At 37.4% G+C, this 16039-nt stretch overlaps 1 protein-coding gene across 1 annotated transcript; it reads right to left on the bottom strand.

The window, feature by feature from the left end:
• Positions 1–5887: 5887 nt before the first annotated feature.
• Positions 5888–8936, bottom strand: LOC140143428 (uncharacterized). Its single transcript, XM_072165283.1, is given in 6 exon segments — positions 5888–6366; positions 6369–6613; positions 6876–7015; positions 7434–7618; positions 7621–8198; positions 8422–8936. Coding segments are annotated over 6 exon segments (1938 nt in total). The 5' UTR covers positions 8733–8936.
• Positions 8937–16039: the final 7103 nt, after the last annotated feature.

Raw genomic sequence — 16039 nt, 5'->3', positions numbered from 1 at the left:
TGCCAGATGCTGAACATTTTTAGATACTTAAAGCCATAATGTATTCATATTCATATTTTATTTTCATCAATCATCAACATCAATATACAAGTGATACTAATAGCTCAACAAAGTAATAAAGTTAAATGTAAACAAGAGTCATTGGTATAAATAAATTTCAATACATTTAGGTAGTAACAATTAAATCAATATAATTAAATTAGAATAGCATTACTATGTATGATTGACCAAAATACACTTTAAATGCATAATGATATTACGAAAGCGTGCATGTAGTAGTTTATCACGGAAATACAACACTGCAATGGCAATTGATTTTGAAGTACTTCTACGATGATAAGCGCCTAACAACGGATAAGCTGGCTCTCTACAAACACGCTCAGTGAATAATACATACTATCAAAATATAACATAGTAATGTGTGATTTGCTCCACAGCAACACCCTCAATTTTTTCTTGAATTTGTACTTTTTGCATGATTGTATTGCCCAATGGTGTACTAAAATACCACGTGAAAAACTAAGCCTGGAGACTGGAGTGCTCTAATTACAGAAACATTTAAGGTTTTGAGTTCATTAATTGAGTGATGGCTGAAAACATCGTGTTGGGGTGTGTGTGTATCATTGAATCAGTGATGTTTCAACTGTGTGCATATTGCTATTCGTCTTATGTCTTGACGTATAAACTGTACATTTCGCTATTTGTGTTATGTCTTGTTTGAACGACCCAGGTGCGTGAAGCTACGCCATGATATTAATAGGATCTGTGAGCTAATACACACATACAATTTAAATCCAAAATTTATTGTAGGCACAGGAATGAAATAGCAATTTTCAGTTAGGCTGGAAATAAAAAGGGACAATGTGATCAGTGAAAACTAACATTTAAATAGGAATATATTCTTTATGCAAATCACACATAGCTTTATAATTAGTGCCTGCATTATGACAAATAGTGCCTGTATGTATTTGTTCTGAAACAATGTGTGTATATTTGTTTTTGAAACACAATAGTCCAATTTTAATACTTTGGACTCAACACATAATTCCCTAGTCCAGATTTTCCACTTTGCTGGCCATTGCTAATCCCATCATCGCAAGAGAGGTTGGACTATTATAACAATGCCTGTATATTTCCTTTTAAATATAGTGCCTGTATATGTATTTGTTCTGAAATCTATCTACCTGTGGAAGATACATGTATTTCTTTTGGTGCCTTTTGAATGTTAAGCAATATTAAATTATTATATGCATTTATATATTTTTTATAGTATTTCATATTTATGTGTATATTGGTTGTATGAACAAAGCTGTATTATTAGGTGTCATTGTATGTTAATTTATTTGTGATGTGTCAGGTATTGGAGAATTCCATATTTGTATATATATACATTGTATTGGTTGTATTATGAGATACATTATTGTGGTGTTGTAAGGGAACAAACCAAAAGATTGGTGACATCCTATAAATGGAAAAAGCTTAGTTTCTCGGCTTATCCCCTCCCTTTGTTAAAAATCTGGACCCTTAAGCATAAATTGTGATATGTGCATAATATTTGTACAATAGTTGAAAATCATGCACAATTCAGCTTACAGTCTCCCCTTCCCCACCCATATTTTTTCAATGTTGGGAGACTATAATTTAGAAATGATGACAATGTTGTCCAAATCAACATTGCAATAGGGGAGCGGGGAAGGATGTTGGCAACTAATATTTTGGTGCAGAAACATTTTTCGCCAGGACTGTAGTTTGGTTTATAACATGTTGTTGATCTTTTGATTTTTTCCCCTAAATTATATGCTATTTATTTAAGAAATAAAGGGTAATCATATAATGCCCTATCCTTTACACCCAAATACTGTTGAGAGGGTTTTTTGACGATAGAGGTGTAAGGTAGACACCCTCCACAAACACTTGACAATAGATTGGTCAAGTTGTATTATGAACACAGCTGCCTCTATCATTGGAGGATGTCTGCCTCTCATCACAAAAACCCTCATTTAAAGTTATATAATTATATGGCAATGTGTCCGAAGCAGTAAAAAGTTAAACAATGCTGAACCAATCATTTAGACGTTTTTAGGTGTTTTTGAGGACACATTATTTGGGTGTAAAGGTTAAGACAGCAACCTTTAAACTGCAAAAATAATGCGATTTAAAGAGAAAATGTCACTTTTTTGCCCACATATTTCAGGGGGAGGAGGGTTATTCTTCAGGATTTTTCCTGATTTCAGGATTTCTTATGGCCAAAATTAATACTAATGTATTGATTTTCAGCCTGTTTGGGGGGTATTTTAGCCCAATTTCACACTGTTTTTTAGGATTTTCTACTCTCAGGATATTTCACAAGCTTTGAATGACATCTCTGAATTACTCACAGTGCAATTATACACATAACCTCACATATATGTGATGCGATCAAGCAAAATCAGTCGGAACTCGGAAATATTAATTTTGAGATATAGCCATACAAAGGAAACATTTCCTTTTGTTTCCTGTTGTTTTGGAAACTCTTTAATTGCTCATATCTTTGGAACTGGTTGTTCAATTTCAATGGGATTTTCTGCAAAATTCAGATTTGTAAATGCTTTTACTATCCTATAAGAAACTGAAAATTTAATATTTCCGAGTTCCGACTGATTTTGCTTGATCACATCACATATTTCTCTGCATAGAATGTGTGTGTTTTGTTGTGTTTCATACATTATTTCAAATAAAGTACTTTCACATGACGCATTTTGACGAATCACACTGCATGATTTCCAATAATGAGTTGAATAGTTTAATGATTATTGGGTATTACAAGTTACAAAATTTCATAGATAAATCTGTATTGTTGAATTTATAATCAATAAATTATATTGATGTCATTGTATGTTATTTATTACTGATATTCTTGTATTGTGGGTATTACAGGATTTCATAATTATATCTGTATTAGTTGAATTAAATATAAACAAAAAATTTATATTGATGTCATTATATGTTATTTATTACTGAATATTATTGTATATTGGGCATTACAAAATTTCATAACTTTATCTTTATTAATTTATAAACAAACAAATTATATTGGTGCCATTGTATGTTATTTCCTTTTGATGTTATACAGGGTGTCCCAGAATGATCTATACCGGGAAAGTTGAATTTTTCTAGGTATGAAGGGCATTATTAATGGTGGTATTGTTTTATATTCTAAAATCTACAAATATTTAGCTTTCTTAGAAATTTTAGATTTTTGAAATTAGATGTTTCTCATAGAAGTTACAGTACATTGCGTAAAAATGGTGAATGTAGGGTTTACAGATTTTGAAAATCTGAAAAATTACTAACTGTTCAGCAAAATGTAATTGTAAAATGTTATACAGGTACTTTTGTCCTAAATTGCCTGAATAGTCGACATCTATCGATTATTTATGATGTTGCGAAGTAATCCTTCTATTGGAATAAATGATTTGTTACGTGTGAGCGACCTTATACTATAATTGTTTCTTTGTTGGCAGTTTTGAAGATAATTATTGCAGTGTCTGAGTTTTATCATTTTAAATGCCGGCGAACATGGATTTGTCATGAAAGTATGGAGAATGTTTGTCCTTAGTGTCCTAGAATTTATTTATGTCCACAGTATATTGGCAAACCGACAGCTACGTAATGGAGAGGATTAAAATTGACTGTAGGGATCCTTGCGGAAGTTGTATTCTCTGTAATAATGACATTTTTGGGTAAAAATTGTGATAAAAATTACATAAAAAGTATGTTTTTTAACCTAAATATCTGAAGTCATATTGAAATGTTTCACTTAATTCCATATCAAGAATTGTTCAGCGTTGTACGCTCTACATCTGTGCCAAATTTGATGTATTTCCTATAATGGAATGTAGGATTTCTACAACGGCTGGACGATGGTGATAAAGCATCCATGTGTTATGATGCCTTTGCACTGTAAATCACACTGTAGTTTTCGTCCATTTTCAGTAATATCAATGTCACGCCAAAACGCATCAAGCTATTTCCATGAAAATCACAGAATAAGTAGGCGACATGTATGTCATTGTACTTATCAAAATTAGATACACTGGTGACTATATATTTTAAAGATTTTTTTTCAAACACGGTATAGATCATTCTGGGACATGTAGACCATGCAATACTACACCAATAAAACAGTGTCATATGTGGTCACTGGTGCATTCCAGAGAATATTATTTCAAGGGGTGTGCAGGTATATTAAATTGGCATTCTGAGATTTACTTTAAGCCTATATACCTAACAATGCTATAAAATTGGATGCTTAAAAATTGACTCGCTACGAGTTTTAAAATATTGGACTCAAAAAGGTATCCTGTTTTGCCAAAAAGTAGTCTGTTTGGCCAAATGATATATTTATAATACAAAAATGCATATTGTGTTAACTGTTACAGACTTGCTTTACACAGTAAGAAATAATTTCTTTGGGTTGGGAAATACCTAGATGTGAGAAGTTTTTGACAGGAATGGTGTATATTTAGTTTTGCTTGCGAGTATATTATTATTGGGCCTATTGTTTTCTTTTATATTGACTTCACCAATTGATGCCTTGGCCATGATTGTTGGAAAAATGTTTGAGTGCCTTGTAGGCTTTCAAAAATTGCTTTGTGGTTCGTGTGATCATGTGTCGTTTTATGAAAATGTATAGTTTCGACACGTTTTTACATCATAATTCAAGATCCACAAGACCTACAAAAGTGTAACTGTGATATTTGAATTCTTTGGAAAGTCCGGTTCAAAATAACAGCAGGTAATTTTTGCGCAAAATTTGTTGATTTTGCCCCCCCCCCCCCTGAAAGTCACTTTGGCCCCTCAATGCCCCCCTCCCCCTGGAAAAAATCCTGGCACCGCCACTGTGTGTGTGTTACATTGTGGTTATGTTTTACTTTTTGCCCAATACCATAAACGTTCGCCTAATGGCTCGTACAAAATAATAGAGATGAGCTCCCTCCTCTAAAAATCCGAACAAGAATTAAGGGTAGGGGAAGGTGGGGCATAACGGAACACTTAACTTTGAGGACGCTCTGTGACGTCACCATAAGTAATATGACTGTAAAAATTATATGTTCAGTTGAAGTTTGTATTTACCTTTAATATACCATTAACCAATATAACTTGAATCTTACAATTTTTATAAAATGAAGAAATATTTTCAACAAAAAAAAACGTTTTGCCCCACTATCGGGGCAAAGCGGAACCCCTATGGGGCAAAAGCGGCACCCTGGGTGTAAACTTATATCAGTTGTTCCATCGGTAGGCCCTAGGCCTAGTTATATGTAGGCCTATATTCAGTTACACTATTAAGTGGGCCTACCATCTCTGTGGAGTGAGTGGTTAACTTCTTATAGGTCTAGTAGGCCTATAATATGTATGACCAATATTTGATCAGAAAGAAATATTCAGTAGGCCTACCATCTCTGTGGAGTAAGTGGTTAACTTTTAGTTCTTAGTTTCATCATTTCAATTTTATTCATAATACACATAAAACAGATATATTGAAAAGAATACATTTAAGGCCAGACAGGAGGGTTGAGAAGGTACATGACCAGGCTCAAACATCCGCAGGCATATTAAACAACAGGACAATACAACACATAAATGCAGTTTATAAAGGAATACATCAATAATATTATATTATAAATTAGAAGTAATATTGCATAAAAATGTTGACAGGGACCCGCCTTGAAACAATTGCACAAAACGATAAAATATGGTCTAAAAGACGGCATTGTGATTTAAATCGACCAGTCATGGTCATATTTTGAATAAAAAATTGAGTAAGAACATAGGATTGCACGTTGACTGAGTGATTTTGAACATTTATCAAAGACCCGTTTCATTGGTTTTTGGCTTTTTGAAACTAAGGGAAAATGGAACTCAGGTTACACTTGTTGGCGCTTGTGATGAGGCCTCTACTGCCTATTTCAATACAAAATAACTTTGCGTCATAACCCTGTTCTTGCAAATCAGCGATTAAACCGGCATATTTATTTTGTTTGTAGTCATGGGTTTTGTGAATGTTCTGCTCGAAAGGAATGCTGAGCTCAATAACGATGATGGATTTAGCGCTTTCGTTAACGAGAACCAGATCTGGTCTTTGCTGCGTGGGAAGAATATCAGGAGGGATTGTGGTACCAGCGATTTTAGTGGCACCATCTAAGTCACAGTAGAATTTCCAGGACTGGTCACTGATATCTTTGAGAGTATCCATGATTATGCGGAGAACAGAGTTATGACGCCAAGTATACCGACCTTGATCAAGCATGATTTTACAGTGATTAAGGACATGATGGAGGGTCTCGTGATGACCACATAAGTTACATTTGGTATTTAACTTTTTCCCCAGCGACTCAGATTATTTTTAGTGGGAAGGGTGTCAAGGACAGCATTCAACATAAATTTCATGATGCCTTTAGGAAGATTGTAAATAAAAGATTTCCAAAGATAATCAGATTTTTCTGAGAGTGCAATACTGAAACATGTCGCCCTGGACCACAAGATTTTTAAATGGTTAACCCAGCTCTCAGTGACCTCGTCCTTGATGGATTTTGTCAAGTCAGTCTTCAGCTTCTTGTATGGCACATTGCTGTCCGAATTATCAACATGATCAATAGCGTTTTGACAATAAGTTGTGATGGAAAATTTTTAGCCCACTTTTTCTCCCTTTCAAGGCATGGAGTCAAGAGCAACATTGACCTTGGAGTCGGCTTTTGTTCTTGAAGACAAATGAGCTGAAACATGACATTCAAGGTAAAGTTGATACACTGACTTGATATCCATCAGGTGGGGAATATGAATAACCTCGGTGGCTGCGGGTCTGGCAAGACCACACCAGTTTTTTAATGTACTTATGAACAACTGAATCGAGAGCAAGGAGATGTGTTTTAGTCAAGTCATGGACGGTGAGAATGAAGCGGCAAGAGGGAAGGAGGTAATTTTTATAGATCTTCACCTTGTATTCACCTCTGACAAGAAGGTTGTCAATACGATCGAGCCGGTACGAAAATGGTCCAAGACATGATCAAACACATCACCCTGTTTCCCAGAAAATGATAAATGAGATCCAAGGAATTTATGAGGATCATCTTGAATTGTATTAACATCATTTTCTCCAAGATTAAAAGTAATTGGAGTGGGTTTGCCACTCACGATGGATAATGACTTGCATTTAATTGGTTTCAGCTTAAGGTTCATTGAAGTAGTCCACTCAGAGATTTCATTAAGAATACGTTGATGTGTTCTCTTGTTTGTGGTTATTAGGTTGAAGTCGTCCGCGAACGGAGTTGTGACATATTTAGAGTCATTTATGGAATAACCATGACTTTCATTTTGTTGCAATTTTTCCAAAATTGGATTAAAAACAGACAAAAATATAATAGGTGACAGTGGGTCGCCCTGGAAGACACCTTTGTGAAATCTGAAGTTAGTAGACTCCCATTCGGGGTAACAACACGGCCTTCAAGATTGGAGTAGAGGTTCTCAATGTAACCAATGATGTTAGGAGGAAACTTCAACCTTGATAGGGAGTAACTGATAAGATCGTGGTGAACAGACCCGAAGGCGTCTTCCAGGTCGAAGAAAGTCACATGAAGGTACGTTTATTAGATTTAGCATGTGAAATAAGTTCATTGAAAACTTGATTATGTTCAATCACGCCATTTATACCTTGAATAAATGCTTTTTGAATAGAATTGTCAATCAAGTTATTGCTGGTGAGGTAGTCAGTTATGCGTGACGCCAGAATCTGGTGGAATATCTTGCCAAGCACACTTGAAAGAGCAATCATTCGGAAGTTCTCAGGCTGATTTTGATCGCCTTTCTTATAAATAAGCGTAATTGAAGAAGTGCACCATGAACTTGGGGGCACCTGTGAAACAGTCAGCAGTTTGTTGTACAGAGTGGCGAGGAAGTGGTGAATGCAGGGGAGTTTTTTCAGGATTCCATATGTGATTGCGTCTGGTCCAGGGGAAGATGAACTACTCTTACGTTGGATAACTTTCTTGACGTCACTAGGACGAATATGACTGGCATTAAAAGAACTCACGGTACCGGTAGTAGAGATGTTTGGGAACCAAGAGAGTTTAGTGAGGTCTAAGTATTCAGACTGAGAGTATTTGCCCGGGTAGAAAGAGTTGGCAGTTTCCAATGAAAACCAGGCAAAACCGGTTTTTCACCCAGGGTTCCATTACAAGTCTGTTTACTAAAGGACCAAAAGTTTTCTTTAAACTGTCGTTCTTGGAACAATACTGACTTTTCGTGGTAGTCTTTGTCTCTGTCTTTTTTGAGACGGTTGTGAGTGCGAAGAGCCTGAGTAAAGTTCTTCCGGTCATCGGGGGTGTTTGAGACTCTCATACGTTTGCGGTAGAATTTCTTTAAGTTCTTTGCGTTTTCAACCTTTTTGAGTTGTGTTGGATGAATTTGCTACTTGATTTCTTCACATTAAAATCGGGTTTAGACAACAGGAAATCGCGAATGGTTTCGGACAGCCCGTCACCCGCCTCCGCTGGTGTTAAAATGTCACCTCCCAGAGCAGCATGGAGTGGGTTTAAAATGTCACGAAGTTCATTGTTATATGATTGCCATTCCTGTTGACTAGCTACGGGTATAGTAAATCTAAGCCTGGCTTCCGTAAGGGTGAATGGTGATACACAAATGGCTAGTCCAATACAAATTAATATACGGTGCCAAATTTGGAAGCCTTCCATAATGCAGTAACCAGTGGTACAGAAACAGAGTGGAATAGTTTCATTAATACTGTCAATAATTCACAAGTACTCACTACGGATGTTCTAGAGGTATTCAACAACACAATAAACGGTACAGGAGACAAATTCAGCCCTTCAAATGTTCGGTCCCGGTGCAATATTTGCAGAGGCTTTTAAGCCATGGGCGCCGCCATGTTTAGGGTTGGGCGAAAAAAAATTCAATTCAATTCAATCTGTAGGTCTAGTTATATGTCTATGTTTCAGCGAAGTGTTTACCATGTTCGAGTAGGCCCCTAGATAACGCCTACATTTCCTTGAGTGAAGACAAGTTATGTCCAATTGGGGCAAAACGGAACCCATCTGTGGGACAAAACGCCCGGGGCAAAACGGAACCCTGTTCCGTTATGCCCCATACCTAGGGTTCCGTTTTGCCCCATACCCGATTTTTTTGAAATAGGTTGCATGCATAATACATCGTAGCATATAGGCCATGCACTTAATACAGCTTATGGCTAGTACCTTCGTGTTTACAATATACACAAATATTTGGGAATCCGATATTAATGAAGTAAAATTTCAGCGCATTAAACATCTACATATCTTACACCAGACGGGTAGTAATTTTTTGACTCGATCTTGCTCGAATGTCAGTGGATTGTTTCAGATAAAATTTTTGTTGTAAATCCTCGTAGCTATACTTGTGTTCCTCAATATAATTTGCATAGACGGCAGTATTGCGAAGGCCTATTTTTCCAGGTTGGTTCCGTTTTGCCCCGGGGGTCCGTTATGCCCCACCTTCCCCTACATGCACTTATTTGCTGGTGGGATTTTTATGGGAGGGCTCTTTAAATTTGTGTCTAAAATTCCAGTTGTGTCAAGAGAGCCTGTATACGAGGAATTTCCTGATGGTGTCAAATAATTTAAGATTTTTTGAAATTCGCAATATAGGGCCTATTTCTGAATGTTCTTAAAGATACTGAATATTATATTGCTAAGAGGAAAGGTAAATTATCTGTGCATTTTAAAAATGGAGATTTGAATTGTAACTTTTCACTTGTACACTGTATACATGTAATGTTTTAGTTGTACCACTGTAATCTATTTTTGTATGCTGCTTTTTTTTTGCTTTTTCCATGTGATTTCTTGTGATTTCTTTGTGATTTCTTTGTTTTGTTAATAAAAATACATGAAGATAAAAAAAAAAAAAAAAAAATTTGATATTTTAAATTTTTTTGATATTTAACTGTCCTTGAAGTAAACTTGATAAATCTCATGATATGTACTTCTGAAAAGCCGACCATCAATTGAACATTTTGACCTTTCATGTTGAAGGTATACATTTTTCCCCCAAAAGACCTAAATTATTTTGGTGCCATGAAAATGTATACTCTCTAAATTCCAAAGAGTGAAAAAGTCAATCCTCCTCGGAGTGAATCTTCGGGTCAATCGAAAAGATTGACATTTCAATCTACCAAGAGTGAAAATCACATATTTTCCTCCATACGAGTAAAATTTCCACTCTGCAAAGAGTGAAATTTCAATCTTTTTAGGGGGCTGGCATTTTCTTGGGAAGGGGGGGGGTCACAAATATGTCGGTGACCGGAGTCAATTTTTATGACCCCCCTATCGCGGGCAAAATTTTTTACGACCCCCCTATCGCGGGTCGAAAAATTTATGACCCCCCTTCCAACTACACAGACTCAAGAAAAATGATTCATTGCCGGAACTAAGGCGCGGAGCGCGTCAAAACTTAAAAGTGAAGAAAGTGTGTGGAGCGCGGTAAAATTTTTATTGTAAGTGTAAAGAGGGCGCGTGGAGAGTGTAAAAATTTTGCATAGATTGTACGCACATTTCTACTTCGAAGTTACATAATGCGCGCGCAGCGCGCGAAAATTTTAAGTCACCAGCCCTTAATAATTCTATAACCCCCTATTTTGGGTGCTAAAAAATTATAACCCCCTATTTTTGGTCTGAAAATTCTATGACCCCCCAGTATTTTTGTGACCCCCCACTTCCGAAGAAAATGCCAGCCCCCTTAGAGTGACATTTTCAATCTTTTCACAGAGTGTTCCCTCAGCACAATCTCTTTCGATTGAAGTGTGTTTAAATTTAATAAACATAAATAAACTTCAATCGAGAGAAATTGTTTGAGATCCCAATTAGCAAACCTTAATGGTCTAGATGTATGTTGCGAGCGCAGCGAGCAGGAAAATTTGCATATTAAAGCGTTTCCGTACTGTTTTCTGAAGCCTTTTTAGAGCGTTTAATTAAAAAGGCGCCCCATGAATGTGTGCCAAAAATCGCTTGCCCGCCCCCCCCCCCCTTCGGCTCGCCCCAGGGCTCATAATTATTGCACAGCCCCTAACGAGCATCGTTAATATGCCGCTTTCATCGGGCAATTTGCAGCGCTAGGGAGCAGGCCCGTACGCAGGGGGTGCGACGAAATGACAAAAAGTCCTTTTTTGCTAGGGAGCAGGCCCGTACGCAGGGGGTGCGACGAAATGACAAAAGTCCTTTTTTGGACAAAAAAGGTCCAAATTTTGTCAATCAGCCCCCCCTGAAATCCTGCGTACGGGCCTGCTAGGGAGGCAGTGGTTACATCTTAAATCAACGGCATCTGGATACAGTATGAACTGATGAAGAACTACCACCGTCCATGTCAAAGCTTATTGAGAAAACTTTTATCCAACAGGGGCATCTTTAATACCAACAGTTCAATTAAGAGCCATTGTATTTGTAGTATGAAAAAATTCAACAGAGTGTTGAGACGGCATCCTTAAAAATCCAACACGAAATTCTACAAGCACTTGGAGATCGGAAAGATGTGTCTCTGGTGATACTTGAAATGTTTTCAAAATGTTATTGTAAACTATATTTTGCAAAAAGTTTTTGCCAAATACTTTATCAACACTTAAATAACATTGTATTAGAATATGTGCAGTAGGTTATCAATAAATGTTTTTTAATGTTATGAAAACGTTTTATACCCTTTAAATGCCCTTTATATAACCCGACATTTAAACGTTTTGTGGCAACCTTTTATGACCTTTCGAAAACGTTTTGTGTTTGCTGGGTAGATCCGGGCCTAGATCGAGGTCCTTGACGCAGAGAATCCTATAGGCCTACAATGAGATAGGACACTCTGTACACACGGCCTATACCGATATTGAGGACAGCAAGTGATTCTTAAATAATAAATTAATAATTAATAAATTATCCATGGCGTGATGGACATGTTGAACCAATCACAGAACAGAGTTTTGCCTAGTCTCGGGCCAGACTCGACTGTATGTCAGGACCGGCACAAACTGCATGGTTGTGTAGGCCTAAGAGATTAGCACGGGTTTGCACGATAATTTATATAATACTAGTATATACTATTGTACTGTCCTAAAACAAGCTCCGGGGTGTCTCCGGGAGTGTCTCGGGCCTGCTTGACGCCTAATTGCGCAACTAGTTTCTTCGGCTGTTGGGAAGGCGGTGTGGAGGGTTATGGTAGTCAAACGGTTTATGATTATATAAATACGACCACACAAAATCGTCCGATCATTTTGGCGCGATTGGTCTTGGTAGGCCTACATCCTTCAGAAATCCTACAACGTACAACTTAATAACGCTACATTTAGCTATATTTTATGTAAAATCAACTTGATTTTGTAGATCGATCATCAGTGAACGCCGTACATATAGGCCTATAGGCTGATTATTCATCTAGGCCCTAATCTGTGTGAGTGTCTGCACCATATAGGCGTATCCTATAACGCCAGTCCGTAATTGCAGTTTTGATACTTACGTGATCACCTCCCGGATCACCCGATATCATGAAACGTACCGTCATGGCAAGTGGTGGTCAAATTGATTCATCTTGGTTTAAGAAACAACGTGCTGCGTCTACTTTAGGAGTAGGCCTGCAATGTCGTTCCTGCTTAGAAATAAACAGGTACCGGGATGATGTATGCGAGTATCAATATCACAGGCCTACACGGCGCAATGGGCTATGTGCCACCGATCAACAGGACGAAGACAGGCTAACGGGACACGGAACGAATAAGGTAGACATGTCTAATAATAATAATACCACAAACGAAAGTAGTAATTACTTGTACAGGCCTAATAATAATGTAGAAATGTCCAGAAACACGGATCTGACCGCATTCACTGACAGAGAGCTTGATGAAATGGCTCGACAAATTGATTTTGAAATCAAAAACTTTGAGAATGAAGAATGAAAACAAAAGCTTAGTGGTGAGGTTTGTGTTTCAATATTCTTGCGAAACGCACCAGCGAAATATCATGTCTAGAAACCCGGGCTCGCAAAATGTAGTGATAGAATGTCTGTCTACTTGTTGTGTTATTATGTAACTTCTTTCTTTACACTTGATAGGTCTTATCAATAGGCCTATATGTGTAGCAAGAAGTTGATAAAGTAGTCTAAGCCCGTACTGTATTTACTTTGTTGAGTCAGCGATTGCCGCTTCAGAACTTTTGAAATGAAGAAAAGGAATTGATCAAGTTATGATTTTGTTTTTCTTTTTGTAAATCAAAAGTAAATACTAATTTTGACATTTATACAGCGCCTTTCACATGTAAAGCGCTTTGCATTTATTCCCCTGTCGTTAGAATGTGTCAGCTGCCATATAATGGCCACGTCATGCTCACACCTTTGGGTGGCGCTCAATGGACAATATTCATAACAGCTCCCTCCCCCATTTCACCTCTGGGTAGAGAGAGGCAAGTGAGGTAAAACGCCGTGTCCAAGTGGACAACACTATCGCACCGCCGCGGCGGGGATCGACCATCAACCCTTCGATTGCGACGCGGGTTGAGCCCATACCGCTGCGCCACCGTGTCTTAGTTTGGAGTTGGACTATACAGTTTGATATGTACCAGAACGGGTAACTAGTGTTGTTATAATGGTGACAATTAATTAAGTTACTGTAGACATACTTTATTTACATTTGCTTATTTACTCTTGTGCTTTATTTTATGTACTCGTATGTACAGTATAGGCCTACACACGATGTACCTAGCACACCATAACTCTTTATTTGACTATACGACATTCTCACTTCTGAGACAACTACCTGCGTTGCGCAGCCCCCCCAATGTTCTATTTCTGCCACATGACCCCCTCCCTACTTTTTGGAATGAATTGAAGCTCCTGCTTCCCTATAGTGTACCCCTTTATATCACTCATTTACTATCTGAACTGTCGAGTCGATCTACACGAGCATGCCGAGTCCCTGGTGTCCGAGACCAAGTCCGAGTCCCTATACCAATCAATCCCTGATGTCAGAGTCCTGAGTACTTAATGTCCACGTATGTGAAATAGCCAATGTAATTTGGTAAGGTTATAAGAGAAAAAATGTTGAATTTTCAAAAAGTGTCGTTTTTGAAGAGCCGCCGTAATTTGTGAAGATAGAGAAAAAGTGTTGAAAACTTCAAAAGATGACGTTTTTGAAAGATCCGTTGTAATTTGTGAAGAAAGAGGAAAAGGTATTAGTTACAATCTTCAAAAATAGTTGATTTTAAAAGAAGTGTTGAAAACTTAAAAAGTGTCGATTTTGACAGAGCCAATGTAATTTGGGAAGTAGTGAAAGAAAAAGTGTTGAAAACTTTTATGTTTTAGAAAGAGTCAATATAATTTGGGAGGTAATAAAAAATTGAAAACTTCAAAACGTGTCGTTTTTGAAAGAGCCACCGTAATTTGTGAAGTGTTGAAAATAAGAAATGTTATAAAAGAAGCGACCAGATTTATATTTAATGGAAGTGTGGAAAACATCACAAAGTGTTGAAAATTAAAGAAATATTGGTTTTGAAAAAGGAGAGTGTAGATTGTTAATCAAATGGGTTATACATCCATTGCTTGGATGAATAAGTTTGGAGAAAACGAGTTAAAAACTTGAAAAAGGTGTCGGTTTTTAAAAAGGCAATGTGTAAACCCACTGTGATGTAAACCTAGCTGGTTGAACGTTTTTTAAAAAGAGGTATCTGTAATGGCATGGTGTAAGTGGCAAAAAGAATTGCAATTGAAAGGGGGACGTCAACGTGAAGGGGTAGGTGTATATGGGAAATGGTAGTAGGAATTTGAAGTGAAACGTGTTAAAAGTGTGTTTTTGAGTCGTGCGGGTTTATTTCCGTCCTACATATGTCTCGACTTATATGAGTAAATTAATATAGTATAGCCCTACTCCTTTACTATAATGTACTTCCTTAATAACAAAGCACAGATTGTCAAAATTAATTTGTAAAATGATACACATTGAACTTTGTTTTGGGGTATTAAAGGGCCTTCATATCAATTGTAGGCTGTTCAAACTACAATTGTACATAATCTGCCAAATGATCCACCAAATGGCTTCAATTTGGTCTGCACTCTGCATTCATGTTCTAAATCTGCCACTGTGGCCCCGGCTACTTTTCGGAATGGATTGACGCTTCTGCTTCCCTATAGCATTGTATAGTATACTCCTTTACCATGTTTACATCACTTCTTTACTATCTGAACTGTCGAGTCGATCCACCGAGCATGCCGAGTCCCTGATGTCCGAGACCAAGTCCGAGTCCCTATACCAATCAATCCCTGATGTCCGAGTCCTGAGTACTTAATGTCCACGTTTTTGAAATGGCCAATGTAATGTAATTTGTTAAGCTGTAAGAGAAAAAATAATGTTGAACTCTTCAGAAAGTGTCGTTTTTGAAGAGCCGTCGTAATTTGTGAAGATAATAAGGGAAAAGTGTTGAAAACTTGTTTTTGAAAGAGCCGCTGTAATTGTATTGAAAATGAGAAATATTATAAGAGACGGGCGGCCATATTTCTCTTTAGTGTTAAGTGTGGAAAACATCAACAAGTGTTGTTTTTGGAAGAGCACCGTAATTTGACTTAGTAAGTCAAAATTCAAGTAAAAACTTCAATATAAACTGCTGCTGGAAACACTAGTGTATGCATTCTTGCGTGATAGGTCCATGGAAATGCATAAAGAGCCAACTGTTCTTAGCCAGCTATGCATTGACAGTGACAAATGGAAGTGCATAAAGATCCATAATGGAACAGAATATAACATGCAGTCTCAAGTTGAAGAGGCAGATCTCCGTATACCCATGCATGTATGTCCTAGATTGTGTCCGAGCTGGTCACAAAACATGCGTTGTGATATCCAACGATACCAATGTGACAGTTGCCCAGCTGTTTTATATGGCTACCTTTCTTCACGAGGTTGTTCAGGAACTGTGGGTAAGAGCAGGGAGAGGCAACACTATCCGTTTTGTCCCTCTCCATATTCTGTATGCAAGATTGAGCCCTCAGA

Source organism: Amphiura filiformis, unplaced genomic scaffold, assembly GCF_039555335.1.
Source record: "Amphiura filiformis unplaced genomic scaffold, Afil_fr2py scaffold_21, whole genome shotgun sequence".
Classification (NCBI taxonomy): domain Eukaryota; kingdom Metazoa; phylum Echinodermata; class Ophiuroidea; order Amphilepidida; family Amphiuridae; genus Amphiura; species Amphiura filiformis.
This window is presented reverse-complemented; position numbering and strand designations above follow the sequence as displayed.